General features: G+C 43.5%; 1 protein-coding gene and 1 long non-coding RNA gene across 2 annotated transcripts; both read right to left on the minus strand.

Moving 5' to 3' along the window:
* Positions 1 to 504: 504 nt before the first annotated feature.
* Positions 505 to 3,079, minus strand: LOC113563188. The gene is made up of 2 exons (XR_003407350.1): positions 2,675 to 3,079; positions 505 to 544 (listed from the first exon to the last, which is right to left on the minus strand). It is a non-coding gene; the product is annotated as an uncharacterized LOC113563188 (long non-coding RNA).
* A 6,286-nt stretch (positions 3,080 to 9,365) lies between these two features.
* On the minus strand, positions 9,366 to 11,102 carry LOC105285107. Its single transcript, XM_026974641.1, has 3 exons — positions 10,815 to 11,102; positions 10,226 to 10,417; positions 9,366 to 10,035 (listed from the first exon to the last, which is right to left on the minus strand). The coding sequence occupies exons 1-3, from the start codon at positions 11,030 to 11,032 to the stop codon at positions 9,870 to 9,872; spliced, it is 576 nt and encodes a 191-aa protein (XP_026830442.1). The 5' UTR covers positions 11,033 to 11,102; the 3' UTR covers positions 9,366 to 9,869.
* Between the last annotated feature and the right edge of the window lie 8,027 nt (positions 11,103 to 19,129).

Below are 19,129 nucleotides of genomic sequence, written 5' to 3' on the forward strand. Positions count from 1 at the left end.
CCCCAATCGAACGGAGGCTTTACTCGCGCATCATCGATCGCAATTGATCATCAGGGAGCAGGTGCAAAAGCAGAACGCGCGTTTTCCGCACGTAGGTACGTACCCGGTGCGCGCATCGCACGAAGACCCGGTCCAGGGGAGACTTGGAGTCCTGGGCCTTCGTGGTCCTCTCCTTGCACCACGCCTGTCCCATCTTCTGTTTGCTCCTTTGACTCGGCTGGGTCGATCCTTCTCCTGGATCTCGAGATGACGAGCGCGTTCCTCTTACCGATAGGACCGGCTAATGTAGGCCATCCTCGCAGATCCGTTCCTCGCGACCTGCCGCAACCGGCGTGTCTCCGGTGCGGTCGACCGTGTGATCGCGTCTCGCTCTGGGATCTTCTCAAATGAGAGATCGGTGGGGCACCGCGGTGGATTGTGGCCCCGCAACCGGGCCGGGAGAGACGAAAAGAAGGCGCAGATGCGTACGTCCTCGGGTCCTCCTTCTCCTCCTCCTCCTTCTCCTTTTTCTCCTCTTCCAGCGTCCACTTCCTCTCGCTCTGCTCTGGAAGACAACGAAGCGTCCCGTTAACATTCTGATCTCTCAGGCGCTCTGGGCATTTAAGGGGGTATTCTAGTGTAGCATGTCAGAAAAATCGAATTTTTTTGGCATATTTTGCAAGTATATGGTATGGAAAATATGTCTGCGAGAAGATTTAGCCCGATTCGCAAAATTAACAAAGTAATAGCACCTAATAGAAAATAACCTCTGGCGCGCGCTCGGCGGTTGGACCGCGCGGCACACAACAGAGCATTGTGTTAGTATTTTAGGTAGGATCGGAAGATCGTTATTCCTTGAAGGTCGTACATTTGAATTGGAGCCTTTGTATAGTACAATGAATCTCTAAATTCATTGATTTGGACTTTGCTCCAAAACATCTCCATGCTGGCGTGAAAGTTGTTGAAATAGCAACATTCTTGGCAGTTATAATTTTCAATAAAGGATTTATGCCAATTTTCAAACTTATGAACGTGATGGGAGTTAGTATTGGTCAGCAAGCGGTGATGCACGCAAACTCCCGGAACGAAGCTCGTATCACCCGCTCGGAGCGGCGCTCCACTAACTTCTCTCGAGATCAGAGAATGAATCGCAGGGAAGAGAGATCGGCTCTGCAGGACTTCTACGAACAAGAGGAATGTCCCCTGTATGGCCCTGGACTAGCCGATTGATCGTAAGTAACATTATCTCTATGTAATCAGTATGAAAAACTTTAAACGTGTTTTTCTCGAAACCACGTTTTTCAAATTGGTTCCATGATATCTCAAAAACCAGTTAATCAATTGACTCAGGCTTTTGCACACATCTGCAGTATATGTGTGGCTATAGTCCCTACCACAATCAAGTCGAAATATTGTTTTTTGGAATTTCTACAGCCCTTCAATGGTGAAAAAAATGGCACAAATCGAAACTTAATTTTCTCAATGAAGTCATGTTTTAAATTTTCAACATTTTTTTTCATTCTGGTACCTGCTATAGCCACACTCATACTAATTAAGAATCTCTTTGGTGTTTTTGTTTCAGATGAGCAGAACAGCTGAAATCATGGGAACCATGGACCAACTTTTTTTTCATGTTCTTCTTTAATATCATGTGCAGCGCTTATTTATAGTTATTGTCTACTACAAAAATTTGGAAACATACACCAAATATGTATGAATAAGCAGGGAAAACCCTGCCTCAAAAAACCTTATACTTTTTTCAAAAAAATTCACCAAAATAGCATACAAATTCCGCTTTTACACTAGAATACCCCCTTAAACCTTCCATACACCGCTTTTATATTTGATCTTACTCGGGAAAAATGTTCACAGACTCTTTTATCGATCTGTGCGTGAGTAATGTTTTTATAGCAGCGAATAATTGTTTTCGCTCTCGCTTTGCCTTTTTATAATAATACAAAATAAATCTCTTGATGAGTACTTTTGTGCAGAAGTATGTTATTTCGTAAAGTTTAATTTTCGTGTCGCCGATTGTTGGTGATGAAGGAGTAATTGTTGCGTTAAATATTCAAAATGACTAAAGCAAGTACTGTAAATTCCTTAACATTTAGCTTACGGACCGATCTGCTTCTCAAAGAACTTCAGGAAATTTATAGTATTCAAAGACGGTAGAATGAAATTCGCAGTTGCGCGATCACGGACTGCGCCGTAGTCGCATTGAATCTTTGATTCGCGAGATCAAAAGCATAGATGGACTGGACGCTCGCATTGTCCTGCCTCTTTCCATGAATGGACGTACGAGTTGCGTACACCGCGCTGGCATTGGAGCTGCCGCAGGGTCACGCGGACCGCCTTCTTACGACGCGTCATGTAGACTCTCGCATTCGCGCTTGCCTCCGAGCATTTCGCACGGACTGTGAAATTCCACGCGGAAATCATGAAAAGGCGAGAACCGGTTCATCGTACTTTCTAAACTCTGCAACCTACAGCACGCGCATGAGACGGGACACGTACATAAACACCTGTTCAAATAATCATTGCCCGTAAATTATCGCGGAAGACGCTCGCGCGGAACTCGACAATCTTCAGCACCTGTGCAACAACCGCGTATGCTGATCGCTTTTCAAACCAACAAAAGACCCAGCAACATCCGAACAATGCTCAAAAAATGTACACAGCCTCCGCATTGACGTACCTCTTCTCCTCGGAGGCGGGATCACCGCCTCTCGCGCACGTCCTCTCCGAGGAATTCCGAATCTCAATCAGAATCTCGACCACGACGGTTCACCTGCACGGAGCACGCGCGCGTACGCTCGCTCGTACGAGCGAGCGGGCAGATTCGACGGGATGACGCGCGGCCGGATAGCGACTGGTGCAACGCTGGTCGCTGGCCTGAACCGTACCTGGGCTCGGTCAGACTCCCGACACTGCCAGCAGCACACTCCGGACACCGTGCATACTCCGCGAACCGTGCGCGTGTCGTGCAGCGGCCGCATCGACACCCGGATGATGGCATGCACGGGCGAGGCACTGGCTCCGACCTCGGCGCGAAGGCTTTCTAACCGCGGTTCTCCGCTCTCGCGTGCGGGAGAGCCCGCACCTCTCCGGCGCGGAGAGACCGCGGCGGCCGCTCTTCTTCCTCCATCTTTAGGCCTTCTTCATCCTTCGCGTTCTCCGGCCGACGCGCGAGAGAGCGCGTCTCTCGCTCTTTCTCCTCTTCCCTTCTCTTTGTTTCTCTTTCTACTTCTCACAAGGAAAGGTTTTTAGGTGTTGCACTCGGATTTCAAAAATTTTTTGCATGCAGGTAGGGAGGTCCCCAAATAGAAGAAAAATTAGAAAAGTAGCGGCCCAAATGCATATTTGCGCGCTACGTGCGCAATTTTCGATGTTAGGTTAATTACTCAAAAATGCTATTTCCAACCGAATTCTTTACATTTTTTATTTCACCTAATGCACAACGCTTTAAAAAGAAATTAAAACTGAAAGAATTAAAAACCTCCCTTGACCAGATCTTTTATGTCCTCGTTATGGATTCTGATCAAATCTATTTAAAGTCGCATACAACAAATCACGCAGAAAGAGCAAACTACGATTTGCGCAATGTACAATTATTCCAAATTGTGTGCATTGGCAGTCGCAGTAAAAAATTAAAAAAGTTACGATGCAAATACCATTTTTGAGCAATGGGCCTTTTATACGCACTGTGCTCGCGCGGCACGAGATTACATTAGACGCTCGTATTTTCTAAACACACACAAGTACACACACGCACACAAAATTATTCAAAGCAATATAAATGTGCATTAGGTGAAATAAAAAATGTAAAGAATTCGATTGGAAATGGCATTTTCGAGTAATTAACCTAACATCGAAAATTGCGCACGTAGCGCGCAAATATGCATTTGGGCCGCTACTTTTATTTTTTTTCTATTTGGGGACCTCCCTACCTGCATGCAAAAAATTTTTGAAATCCGAGTGTAACACCTAAAAACCGCCCCTTGTCAGTCTGTCTCTCCGACCGTAGTTTCCTCCACCGGGAATCCACGATCTCCTACTCTCGCGAGATCCTACCCCGCGCTCCAGGTGCGCCCGGGATTCCTCCGCATTCTTTTCCTCCTGTTCTTCGTCTGTCCCGCGGTACCCTCGACAATCGGGCGATCCCCTTCCCCCGTCCACCCCATCATCCGTGCGACCGTTTCCTTTGTCCCGCTCCGGGACATTGTTCCCACCTCTCCTTTATCCTGTTTCGCGTCTCGCCTTGCGTCCCCCGGGAAACTTCACCGAGCGCTAACCACGGGGGGCATCCGGGATTATCAACTTTTACCGCGTGCGATCTTACGTATCTGCGCATTAATCATACAATTGTATGAATTGCGCGAGAATGCGCGAATGCAGCGCGTATTATTCCACGAGCGCCTTTTAATCAGTAGAAATCATGAAAGTGAAGAAAGTTGGCTCGTGACTCACACGAGACTCGCGTAGTTGTATTAATCGCACACTGAGATTTCCACAAGGTGGGTGAACTTTAGTAATGTTTCTTGAAAAGATATTACAGTAATTGGACGCCTATCAGCACGAGCATCATTAAATATTATCGTACATATTTGTCATGTTTGGAAAGCAATCAACGTTATTAAAGGCGGCCTATCATCAGGTTTCCTCAGCATAAAACAAAACAAATTTGATCACTATCTCAGACCCGTCGTACAGTTTACTAGTAAATTCCAAAAAGTCTAAACAAAATCGTCGGAACGAGTACTTCTTCGGTGATTAACGCGTCATTAATCGATAGTCATTAATAAAGTCTGTTGTAATTACATGTAGAAGCTCATTTAGCCAAACTCGATTTGCTTCGATGTCATTAACGAAATGACAGAATATCTCATTTGCGCTTTCGTGGTCCTCGACAGGCTATAAAAGCAACCGCGCGTCTTAAAAGGGACCCAGTTTGTCTTAAAGGGCCATACATAACGCATCGTGGTTGAGTGAGCTCGGTGTTGTCTCATTTGTAATTGAACTTGTAATTGTGCGAAGCTGCAAGAAGCCGCAGCAATGAAGAGTTTCTTTTTGCTGGTGTTAGCTTTATCGTTCCTCCCAAACTGCCTGCCTTTCCAGAGGGAAGACTCTTTGGACGATCAATATTTCACTCCGAGGCTTCAGCAGAACGGAAAACCGCAAGTGATCGAAGTGACGAAGTGGCGGCAGCGAGTCTGCATGTTACCCAAAAGAAAAGGGATGCCGTCGTGTTCCGCCTATGCGAAGGACTTTCAGGAGAAGAAATTCGACAAGCTTCTCTTTCCAAAGATTCTAAGGGCGGACGATGCAAGCGAACCCTCGCTTGAAGAGATACCGCTCCCCGAAGACATCACCATGTCGCCGCTCGAATCCTCCTCGCAGATTCCCTCGGTGTTTGATTACAGTGACGAGGAATGGCATTCGCGAAGAAAGTCGCGCTCGGAGATGGACACCGAGGAAGAACAGCAATCCACTGGAGCAGGCGAATCCTCGGCCAGGCCGAGAATCCGAGTTAAACGCACGAAATCACCGTTGTATTTGTACATTGCGAAGGTACATGAGTCGCCGGTGATCGCCATTCTCGAGGCACAAGTATGTATACCTGACAACATCGGGATACCCTTATGCCCGGACTATATGTCGTACCGTCCATCAGATTTCACGAAGTACTCGGGACCCATTAAACTCATGGAGGAGCTTCCAAAGCTACCAGTCTCCAATGGATCCACACACCCCCAGTGGAATCGTACATTCGGTTTCCATTCCGCAAGTAGTACAGGTAATCTGACTCGCGATGCATCTCGGAAGAAAACCTACGGAAGTGTCACTCTCCGATTTTTCTGAAATTTGGATGTTATAATACATGAAAAACTAAAGGACACGTATTTTGTTTTAGCGGCGGAAAAACATATTTAGGGGGTGAAACGACCCCCCAAAATGGGGGGTAAAATGGAAAAATTGCGATATCTTTGAGACCAGTGAAGCGATTTTAATGATTTTTGGTATGAAAGTATCTTTCGATAGAAGACGAAAATCGGCCTAGGTATGTTGGAAGGGGAGTGAAAATTAGGGGGTGAACTACCCCTAAAGTGACCAATTTCTTGCTGCAAAAATCAGTTTTGATCTGATCGAAGTAAAATCTATTAAAACTTCAAGAGGAAAGCTAATTAAGGAACACGTATTTTTTTGTTTTGTTTTATATAAATATTTGGGGGTAAACAATCCCTAAATTGCCGCGTTCGTTTGGCATTGCGCATGAAACCTTGTGAAACTATATTTTTTAACTGTTCGATCTTTTTAATATATTGGTTTTTTAAGTCGCTGAATCCGAATCTGAAATCAGATTTTCAAAATTCAATATGGCGGACGAAAACTCGAAAAATTACTTGAATAGACAGTAACTCGACATGCGACTTTCAAAATACAATAAAATCAACTTTTGACATTTATTGTTAGTTATGTGAAGTGAATTAAACATGTTAAAAATATTAATCGTTTATAACAAAATTGTTTAAATGTCAAAAGTTGATTTTATTGTATTTTGAAAGTCGCATGTCGAGTTACTGTCTATTCAAGTAATTTTTCGAGTTTAGCTTTTCTCTTGAAGTTTTAATAGATTTTACTTCGATCAGATCAAAACTGATTTTTTGCAGCAAGAAATTGGTCACTTTAGGGGTAATTCACCCCCTAATTTTCACTCCCCTTCCTGTTGGAAGTATGTTACCTAGGCCGATTTTCGTCTTCTATCGAAAGATACTTTCATACCAAAAATCATTAAAATCGCTTCACTGGTCTCAAAGATATCGCAATTTTTCCATTTTACCCCCCATTTTGGGGGGTCGTTTCACCCCCTAAATATGTTTTTCCGCCGCTAAAACAAAATACGTGTCCCTTAGTTTTTCATGTATTATAACATCCAAATTTCAGAAAAATCGGAGAGTGACACTTCCGTAGGTTTACTTGTCAGAAGAAAAAGCCTGAGATTGGTGATAAGCCAGACGATGAATCAACCGCGGGCGACTCGCGGGCGTTTAGTGGCTTCTCATTTGTTCAGCCGAAAATTACAAAAGTTTCCATCAAGCTACCGAACATTACTGAGATATTAGCATCAAATAACGTTTCATTGACGGAGCCTGACACTCCGTACGCGGAGCTGAAGAAGATACCTTTTTCGGTACTAGTTATATCCGAGAAGAAATTAAATGAATCCGATAATTCCTCTGACCCGCTCCCCCCTCACGATGAAATCGTTGTGTTAAAATCCAAGGTTGACGAGAAACCATCCAGTAATTTAGCCGAGCACAAACCAACAGGCTTGCTTGAAGTGCTCAGAGGGCCGAAGCGATTGGATGAGGAACGTCCGGCGGATTTGAAAACGGAGAAGCCTAATGACGATGAAGAAGAGGAGAAGAAAGCCTACAATAATATTGTTGTTGGCTTGTTAAAGAAAGTTAACAAGAGTAAGGAAGACAGAAGTGTTATCTTGCAACAGCTAGGAGATGCTGTCGACAAACTGGGAGCAATATGGGAGAGGAAAGAGAAGCAAAAATCGCATGTACCGCGGATCATCGATATTCAAGAGGCGGTCGCAGAACGCTGAATATCGAAGAATAATTGAAGCATTTCGGAAGTCGATCCCTTGCTGGCGAAATCTAAGGATGGCGTGGCGTCGTCTTGAAAGATCTGCACCGGTGAATCCTAGATCTGAAGTCTGAAAGGCCGCATTGCCAGTAGAGCACGATTGACGAATTCTTTCACCGAAAGCGACAAGAAGACTCGGGAGCAGAATAGAATTATAATAGAGACGTTCAAGGCACATTTTTTTGTAAAATCTCTTTTATACAAGAATCGGGGCAGCTATCGCTTGTGCTACATCCTTTGAATTTTCAACGTTAAATACTTCAGTAACTGAGTTAGCGAAGTGAAGTCTGCTCGAAATTAAATGAAGATTAAAACTTTGTCGCTCGTTTTCGATCCGAGAGTGTAGCTATTCTTATTATTCCGCGATAATATTCTTTTGCAATTGCGATAGTTACTTTATTATCATGAACTTTCGTTACTCAGAAAATTGCGTATCTCTATATTACTTTGTGAAGTTTGTTAACTATATGAGCGATAATGTGCGTTAAATATAGCAAGAGGTCAGGTCCAATTTTAATTAGAACTGTTTTCGCAATTTATTAATTCTACTTATAATATATATACGCTTTTCAGATGATCAGTTATGTTGCTACGATAACGAAAACATGTGGTCATAACGTAAAACGTTTAAATTTTTCTTCAGAAGTTCAGAAGTCGAACGATTCAAGCAAATATCAAAACGTCTCCCGCGCCACCATTTATTACCAATAATTACGTCTGGTATATTGAAATAAGTGCGATTATTGACTTATGTGCACAGTATGCGATAAACTATACTGCGCTAAATTATCATGAAATATATATAGTTGTATGCATTTAAGATAATTTTCTTACAATGTTTCATTTTTCAGCTTAATTAAATAATCTTAATTAAAAGATATTTACATGTAACTGCTTTCAATAAAACTTCCTCCCCAGTAGAAATTCTCGATTGCGCTCCCATGACGTTAAGTTCTTAACGATGGAATCCGAATGAAAAATTACAATTGAAATCTGGATTAGTTTACGAAATGACAAACGGATAATAATTCAAGATAATGAAACAAAGAGTTACGCTAATCTCCGAATGTTCACCATGTATTTTTACGCCCAGGTCTCTCTCATGCTGCATTATCCATAATTCCTGTCACGATCGTCGCTCTTCGCGTATATAGAACCGCAGTTTTCTTATCGCGTGTGCCATTTATAATGGCGATGCTCGGGCTCGCACATAAAAATCGGAAGTGCGCCGTAAAATATCCCGCGTTTCGTTCATCGTTGCGTCGTTGGTCGTTCCCACCCTCATCGACTTGTGAACGTAAATGGCCTTATATTTCCCGGGACCGTTCGACGTGCGGTTTCCCGTCGAATCTCGTCGTGCTCGTCCGATGTTCTCGTACTGATCGCACTGCGAGTTCCATGGTCAATTCTCCTTTCTCGACAGCACGTTTCTCGGTGCGTGAACTCCTTGACGCCCCATCACATTTTGCTATCGCACTTAAATGGCGTCGCGCACTCGCGTTCCTTTGTTATTATAATTTTCGTTGTTCTGTTGTGCGAACGAAACGAAAAAGAGCACCGGAAGGCAATATGCGTCATGTGATGAATTCTGAATGCAATAAATTCCCCATGTTCTCTCATAATCTTTTCGAACGCATCATTAACGCAGCACATTAAAGCAGCAGCGATGACGTTGGTGTTCTCACCCCTCCAAGGTTTTTTTAAACGATAACGACTCGGGATGATTTTATGTTGGAGCCATGCAGGATAACTTTATTGCTGCTACAAAGTTCGATATGATATACTGATTTGTCTGTCTTTATTTCTTTATTAATATCATTATTAAAATTACGTTGAAAGGCAAGACACGCATACTGACAATCGCATCATTCGTGTTGACATCACTCTCACGATGTGTTATGGTTTCCTTAAAGCTAATCAATCATTACCTACGTCCTGCTTAGTAATCTTCCGTCCAGCTACATATCTGACCGCTCTATAAATTTTTATAACGAGAAAATGTTAATTCCTTCGCGAAACGCCTGCACTATCTAATACTTATGCTAAAGTGTGAATTTAAATCTGCTGCGTTATACTCTCTCCAACTCATTCACGCCATATTACTTGCCAATAAAAAAGGGAAGCTTGCGTCATAACAAGTAACTCTCTCTCCCTCTCTCTCCGCCTAAATATCGTAAGGATTCAAAATGCTAATCGCTATTTTAATATTCAGTGACACACGCGACAGTCGGAAATCATGCAGATTTCGATACTGTTAGGATTTGTCTCGGAAGATCGTAGAAGGGAAACTCGTATGTCGCCTCGGAGGAACCATTTATGACGAATGGATAGAGCCGTCGAATCTCGTTCTGCTTATCGGAGAGGTCTTCATCCGTGCACCAAGGTAGTACGAACGGCAACCTGCAGAAAGAGCAAACGAGAGTCTACTTAATATAATTAAGTTATTTATCTCCTGTTTTATCTCCTTCTTTATAATTTAAAAACATTATACGATTCATTATGCTTCTGCATCCCGCTTTATCACGCGAGATAAGGCACGAAGTACACGTAATCATTCGCGAAGATTGCACTAGAACCCCTTCATCCTTACCTCGGGGGCATGCATCTTTGTATCTTATATATTATAGTCTTCTCGGGCTTCTGCTTCAGGAATTTCTCTGTCCCCGGGACGTTCATCGATGAATGTGGCAAGTACATCTTGTTGCTCTTCAGTAGCTTGCGCACCCTCTTCCCCGACAGCTTGCGTTCCACCTCCCAAAGATTTTCGCTGGACTTTGGATAACTGAAGTTTCACAATTTCATGGATTCAGACTTAAAGGCAAAAAAGCTGCGAATTAAGAATAACTTCGTAACAAGCTTGCGATTAATCTTTCTTCAACAGTAACGAACAGGAACATTGATTGCCAAATTCTATTAATTTCGAGCAATTGGCATTAATATTACTCCCGAAATTCTCGCTTAAAGTCAAGTACGTTTTTATTAATTCCCGACACCAGGAAATTTTATATCAATTTATTTATCTTCAGCTTTAAATTTTATTTTCCAAAAACTGCAGCGTTTTTCCGATGAAAATCGTCGAAAGGAGAAACGAAACAGAATTAATTAAAACAGTACCAACACATTAGAAACAATGGAGAATATTTTCGAATTCTTCATCCTTTTGCAGAATCTTCACTTACTTGATGAAGTTACACAAATCCAAATCTGGTGGTACGTAAACGCACGTGTGCGACTCGATCGACGCGTCGTTCACGGAGATGCTCGCGGATTTTGACATGTTGTTCTCCTCTGAAAGATCCTCCAGCTCCAGGTCGGTGATGGGGTACGCGTTCCCCACGGCGACGAACAACTTTAAGGTAAAAAGAAGCAGAAACGACTCCAGCGAAGTGCTCCTCATGGTATCGACAGGTGTTGCGGTGTTGCGTCACGCAAATACGTTGCAAAACTGAAACAGAAATCATAGGCACCGTGATTTACATTAATGATTCTACGCGATTCTTCCCGCGGAATTTGCGGGGGTCGCGCGAATTGCGCGTAACGACGGATTTAATATCGGTGGATTTAAGCCCGATCGTACCGTGGTCGAGTTGACCCTAATAAACGAGCTGCAGCGTACAGTCACATAAATTCCCAGCACATTAATGCACAGTTGTTATTATCTGTATATTATGTTATATTATGTAATCCGTAATCGCCTATACATTATTATAAAAGAGACCTCGAGGGGCAATATAAAATCCAATTGGAATGCCCCGGCCGGGTTGAGGGGCGTGCGTGTCACGTAGCTCATCAGGTACAATAAATGTTACACTTGCTGTGCCGTAAATGGATTATTAATTCCGGCAATTAAACCGCGCGGCGCCGGCGCGCGTCTCGCGTCTCTCGGTTAAATAAAAGCGTCTAGCCAGACAATATAATAATAATAATAATAATAATAATAATATCGAGACGTTAGAAATAGAATCGTGAACGACGACTCGTCCGCCGATTATCGCGCGCAAAGTAGCGCGCAGCCGGGAGCGGATTACAGCGAAGCGCAGCGGAAGACGAAGTAATCCGTCGGCGATCGACGGAGAAACGGTCTTCCGTGAGTTTTACGAAAGTGGACGTTTACAGTTACGTTGCCGCGCTCCTGACACTTTTATTATATCCTATCCGCTTTATAATATCCCGCGCCCTTTTATCGTATCCCGTCATTTTTATTGTAGCCCCGGGGATTATTACTGCAAACTGCGCGTTAGAAGATAACGGCCGCGCGAGACGGCGTTAAATGAAGATCGCAATTATGCGAACCGGAAAATCGCCCGGGATTTCTTCGGGCGCGCCTTCGAATTAAATTTGTCTTTAAGCGCGAACGACGCAGTTTCGCTCGGGTAAACTGCAAAACGGATATTCAACCGAAGAACCTTCATTTTCCTGAATGATTTATACCGAGGTGTCAAGTCCACAGCTAAACATCTGAAACCTGAAGATCGCTCGAAGCGCGAACGAAGGAAGCGTGCGTCATTAAAATGCGTTAACAAACGTGCATCAACAATTCTGGATTTCCTGCTCGCCCGGAACGTTCCTCGTCATCTAGCATCGCGGCAAAGCGCCTAAACGCCAATGAATGTAATGAATCATATCGGGAAATACCGGGTGACAGTTATATGGAAGCAAATCGCGCGCGGGCGAGGGTGGAAAGGGTGCCGCGTGATGATCGCCGAATGGAATCAGTAACGGCGTTGTTATCGTGCTAGACGGTCGCAGATGACATAATCATTCTATTTACTAGCCGACCCGGCCGCATCTCGACGGTCCTTGCTTCCGATCGTCGCGTCGTCATCGTCGTCGTCGTCGTCGTCGCACGCGCCAGAAGGATCCTTCGACCGCGATAATTCCGTCGAGATTTCTGATCGGGAGGGCCTTTGATCGCACACCAATATCAACCACAATGAGCCCTCACGATGATTTATTATAGTCAACGATAGAAGCGAAAATAATTTTAAAAAAAAGAGAGAGAAAGCAAAAACCGTCGATCAAATTAAATTACGCGATTAAAAACGCGTGATTCTCTGGACCTGATGGTTCTGCGATTGCGGAAAGTGGAGGAGCTGGAACATTTTTCGAAGGTCGAGGAGCCAAGGGAGGCAAGCGCAGAAATCGGCAGCGATGAACCGTCTACGGCCTCGCACGAACGAACGTCCGTGAGCGACGTTCGCCCCTATCTCGCGATATCCCCCAGGGATATTTCCCGAACAACAACCTCGTGTTTACACGCGAATCATCACCACGAACGAGGAAGAAAAACTCGATCGCTATGACTTGCCGGCGTTAGAATGATAAAAAGAATTATTGCGATTTGCGTCGCCGCGCAGCTGGACGCGCGACGCGGCACGCGAGGTGGCGAAAAAACGGTGGTTTTTAATCATTTCACGGCGCATTTGCGCAAATGTGACTGTGTGACTGTCGCCAAGTGATCGCGATCTGATTTGACGATAAATATATCTTTTAGCGGTGAAAATAGCGCCAAGTTCATAACAGACTCGCTCAAGCGACGCGCACACGGCTCCGAACAGATCCTTGAATTTATGAGATTAAGCGGAAATTAATAGTTTAAAATTGAAAATTGAAACTGAAATTATTTGCACTCAGCCTCGAATATGAGCGAGGTCCATTTAATTAAACGCATCGGAGGCAATAAATTACGTTACGTTAAAAAATATTGCTGTAATCCTCCACAAACAACTTCCATCTCCTGAGGGGTGATATTTAAGAGCGAATTAAGACCAAGGATCTCCGCGTACTTTCCCAAACATATTTCGGCTAGCTTCGCCAGTATCTATCCAGCTTATCTAAAAAGCCGCTCCTGACCCCGGATACTTACGGGGTTTCTCCGAAATCTTCTTTCGCGAGAGGGATGAGCCTTTCTGAAATTCGCGGGCCGCACACGCGGATGCACTTGCCGCGGTGACGAAAACCCTCGCGCAAGATCAACAGCTTCGTTATCAACCGCCAAGCAAACTGCTCGATAAACCCTCAAGCAAATGAATTACGCAGGGGTAATGTGCTCCCCGTAGGTTTGTAGCGTTCGCGCCGGCTCTTCCTTTAATTTGAGTAACGACCTTATCATCGCCACGGGATGCAGTCGAGACACGCTAGACGCGTGTGTCTGTGCCACGCCACGAGGAATTGTTGTTTAATCGTACTAACATCTGACGGCAATTCGTCAACTCCGCGCGATGCACGTACACAGGTGTAATATTAGGAGTGTGATTTAGGTTTGAGGGTTTTGCAACAGATGGCTGTAGTGTCAGTTTGTTCCAATAGCTGTTTCCGATAACAGTGTTGACATTATCCATGACATTTAGTAGCATTATAGCAATAACAGTCGTGTTTATATCATCGTAAAAATGCAACTTCCGAAGCAGCATTTTCGACATACGTTGCTTTTGTTTTTTAATCAAAAGAAAACTGCGGCTGACGGTTATAGAATTCTTGTGGAAACTTATGGTGACGCAGAATCACCATCAATTAAGACGTGTGAATACTGGTTTAGACGCTTTAAAAGTCGTGATACTGATGTGAAGGACAAAGAACGCTCGGGACAGCCAAGAAAGCTTGAAAATGCAGATTTGCAAGCATTATTGGACGAACATCCAACACGATCCACTTCAGAACTTGCCAGAGCATTAAATGTTGATCGTACAACAGTTACCAAGCATTTACATGAAATGGGAAATATTCAGAAAGAAGGGAAATGGGTTCGACATCAATTATCAGAAAGTGCCATTTGAACATTTGCATTTCGTTGATCGCCAGGCAAAAAAAGAAGAGTCTTTTGTCTCGGATTGTTACTGGGGATGAAAAGTGGATCTATTTTGATAATCCTAAACGCAGAAAATCATGGGTGGATCCAGGCGAACCATCAACATCCACTCCGAGACGCAATATTCACGGTTGAAAAGTAATGCTCTGTATTTGGTGGGATAGTGTACTATGAGCTGTTAAATCCGCACGAGACTGTCACGGCTGATCGTTATCGACACCAATTGTACAAGTTGAAGCAAGCTTGGACCAAAAACGACCACCAATTGCGAGTAAACGACGGAAAGTGATTCTTCTTCGTGACAACGCTCGACCTCACGTTGCGTTATCAGTGAAACAAACGCTATTAGAGCTTGAATGGCAAGTCTTACCGCACGCACCCCGCGTATTCTCCGGACATTGCTCCATGCGATTATTATTTGTTTCGGTCGATGCAACACGCTTTGGAGGATACACACTTTGATAATTTCGAAGAAGTGCGAAAATTCGTCGACGAATGGATCGACTCAAAAGAAGAGTCATTTTATCGTGGTGGAATCCATCTCTTGCCAGAGCATTAAATGTTGATCGTACAACAGTTACCAAACATTTACATGAAATGGGAAAAATTCAGAAAGAAGGGAAATGGGTTCGACATCAATTATCGGAAAGTGCCATTGCGAACCGGTTGAACATTTGCATTTCGTTGATCGCCAGGCATAAAAAGAAGAGTTTTTTGTCTCAGATTGTTACTGGGGATGAAAAGTGGATCTATTTTGATAATCCGAAACGCGGAAAATCATGGGTGGATCCAGGCGAACCATCAACATCCACTCCGAGACGCAATATTCACGGTTCAAAAGTAATGCTCTGTATTTGGTGGGATAGTGTACTATGAGCTGTTAAATCCGCACGAGACTGTCACGGCTGATCGTTATCGACACCAATTGTACAAGTTGAAGCAAGCATTGGACCAAAAACGACCACCAATTGCGAGTAAACGACGGAAAGTGATTCTTCTTCGTGACAACGCTCGACCTCACGTTGCGTTATCAGTGAAACAAACGCTATTAGAGCTTGAATGGGAAGTCTTACCGCACGCACCCCGCGTATTCTCCGGACATTGCTTCATGCGATTATTATTTGTTCCGGTCGATGCAACACGCTTTGGAGGATACACACTTTGATAATTTCGAAGAAGTGCGAAAATTCGTCGACGAATGGATTGACCCAAAAGAAGAGTCATTTTATCGTGGTGGAATCTATCTCTTGCCAGAGCATTAAATGTTGATCGTACAACAGTTACGAAACATTTACATGAAATGGGAAAAATTCAGAAAGAAGGGAAATGGGTTCGACATCAAATATCGGAAAGTGCCATTTGAACATTTGCATTTCGTTGATCGCCAGGCAAAAGAGAAGAGTCTTTTGTCTCGGATTGTTACTGGGGATGAAAAGTGGATCTATTTTGATAAACCGAATCGCGGAAAATCATGGGTGGATCCAGGCGAACCATCAACATCCACTCCGAGACGCAATATTCACGGTTCAAAAGTAATGCTCTGTATTTGGTGGGATAGTGTACTATGAGCTGTTAAATCCGCACGAGACTGTCACGGCTGATCGTTATCGACACCAATTGTACAAGTTGAAGCAAGCAGTGGACGAAAAACGACCACCAATTGCGAGTAAACGACGGAAAGTGATTCTTCTTCGTGACAACGCTCGACCTCACGTTGCGTTATCAGTGAAACAAACACTATTAGAGCTTGAATGGCAAGTCTTACCGCACGCACCCCGCATATTCTCCGGACATTGCTCCATGCGATTATTATTTATTCCGGTCGATGCAACACGCTTTAGAGGATACACACTTTGATAATTTCGAAGAAGTGCGAAAATTCGTCGACGAATGGATCGACTCAAAAGAAGAGTCAATTTATCATCGTGGAATCCATCTCTTGCCAGAGCATTAAATGTTGATCGTACAACAGTTACCAAACATTTACATGAAATGGGAAAAATTCAGAAAGAAGGGAAATGGGTTCGACATCAATTATCGGAAAGTGCCATTGCGAAACGGTTGAACATTTGCATTTCGTTGATCGCCCGGCAAAAGAGAAGAGTCTTTTGTCTCGGATTGTTACTGGGGATGAAAAGTGGATCTATTTTGATAATCCGAAACGCGGAAAATCATAGGTGGATCCAGGGCGAACCATCAACATCCACTCCGAGACGCAATATTCACGGTTCAAAAGTAATGCTCTGTATTTGGTGGGATAGTGTACTATGAGCTGTTAAATCCGCACGAGACTGTCACGGCTGATCGTTATCGACACCAATTGTACAAGTTGAAGCAAGCAGTGGACGAAAAACGACCACCAATTGCGAGTAAACGACGGAAAGTAATTCTTCTTCGTGACAACGCTCGACCTCACGTTGCGTTATCAGTGAAACAAACACTATTAGAGCTTGAATGGAAAGTCTTACCGCACGCACCCCGCGTATTCTCCGGACATTGCTCCATGCGATTATTATTTGTTCCGGTCGATGCAACACACTTTAGAGGATACATACTTTGATAATTTCGAAGAAGTGCGAAAATTCGTCGACGAATGGATCAACTGAAAAGAAGAGTCATTTTATCGTGGTGGAATCCATCCCTTGCCAGAAAGATGGGAAAAAGTTATAGAAAACGAAGGAAAATATTTTGATTAAGGTATTCATTCATTATCATATTTAAATACATGCGTTTTTGAGCAAAAATACCTTCAAAACTAAATCACACCCCTAATACATGCACACAAGCGCGCACAAGGAGGGCGAAAAGGGCGCTAAACGCTCGCGCCTGCTTGGAGATTTCGCGGTGGAAACGCGTGCCATATGGAGCTTTCGCACTTCCCCGACGGATCTGTTTGTGCCGACTTATATAGTCGTCGTCGTGTCATGCCAGAGACATGAGACAGCATTAAACCCACCCAGGTTCGTGGATAATTAGCGTAGTACGTCGCAACGAATATTGAGATATTACGGTTCGGATGCAGGCGAGAAGACCGAGATTTGCATCGCGAATCTAGGTGTGTAGTTTTTTACTCGTGCCTATGCATGTGTAAAATGGTGTAGCGACATTTTGCGCGTTTTGTCTGTATGATTGCACATGGCTAAGTGTGACTTTTTAGACGCTTGCATGTTGAATCGCAGATTTAGGAATTACACTTTGTTTCATTTTTACAGACACGATTAATGTTATGTATCGTGTTTGCACACAGCGGAACGTGTTTAATTAAGCATTGAAACGTGTAAATTTATGTTTTGTGCGGTGAAGTAATAATTTTTGCGCGGAAAGTCAAAAATTACACGCGCGTAGTAGTATTTAGATACTACACACTTGGATTTGTGTTGTAACGGCACGTAAATAATAATAAATTCTTATCGAGCGCGTAAATTATGTCATGCCGAAATTGTGGCGCACGTAAAAATTTTTATCATGCCGCGATAACCCTTATGAAATTTTCGTTTTGCAAAAATAGACTATAAATTTATCAGGAGACCACACAGATAGAAGGTATCCCAAGGAAATGAGTTTCGCAGATCGTTGGCACCGTGAAGCGCGCAAAGCGACTCGAGGAAGATTCTATTGGATTGACCAGGAAGTCCGTGCCGACTTTTCTTCCAAAATTCCAAAAGAACGCAAACTTTTGCATCAAAACTTGATTTTATTTAAAAAATCGGCACGGACTTTCCGGTCAACTCAATACGTTCTACCGCCAATTTCATATTTTATTATTATTATTATTTTATATCGATTAAATATTCGGTTTTTTTCCTCTTTTTTTCTCTCTCTCAGAGTCAAAGTTCGCCGTTCAACTGTCGCGTTTATAGACGCGAGCAGAGCGTTTTGATCTTTCTAATCGCTGGCGTTCGATTCAATTTATCAGGTCATCCAGTCAAACGGTTTGTTAATCGGGCCGTTTCGGGCAGCGTGAACAGAATGCACGATAAAACGGTAGGGACGATAAGCAAAGGTAGAAACGTAGAAATAATTGAAGATACAACGTAGGCCAGAGATTACAATAGTATCAGCGACAATCGGCGTCACCACACTAGTCTCACAAGGCGAGACGAACGAGGTGCGTTATCATCGTATGCGATATATTATTTATAAGTGCACTCATTAAAATATGTATGACCTTATATGTACGTCAGACTGCCAAATATCACGGCCAATTAATTAATCGGTGTCCCCGCAAAAACCGCCGTCGAACTCGCTTGCAAGCCAGCCTGCAGGTTTCAGACGCCGCCTGCGCCGGTTCCCCGCAGGACTTTGATTTGTCTCATGAGATTGATAGGAAGTGGACAGAAAGATGTGGAAAGAGTGTACGGAGTAGGAGGAAGTGTTTTCTCTCCTTTGCAAGAACATGGATGTCGCGCAGATGCGCGAGATAGGAATCAAGCATGCAATTAAGAATACAAGTACGAATCAAGTTGAATCATTAGGCGCGTCTATTTAAATGCGCATCTCCTTATCATCATCGTCATCGTGTGACCGCTTGATGTATGGTTAACGGAAAAGTCCGTTCGGATGTTTTTAGCAAAATTCAAATGCGAAAGTTCATATTAACTTTTAATACAAAGTTTTGCGTTATCGGCACGTTTCTACGATTTAATAGGAGTGTGATTAGTGTTTGAGGATTTGCAACAATGGCTG

The sequence above is a fragment of the Ooceraea biroi genome, chromosome 13 (genome assembly GCF_003672135.1).
Source record: "Ooceraea biroi isolate clonal line C1 chromosome 13, Obir_v5.4, whole genome shotgun sequence".
Classification (NCBI taxonomy): domain Eukaryota; kingdom Metazoa; phylum Arthropoda; class Insecta; order Hymenoptera; family Formicidae; genus Ooceraea; species Ooceraea biroi.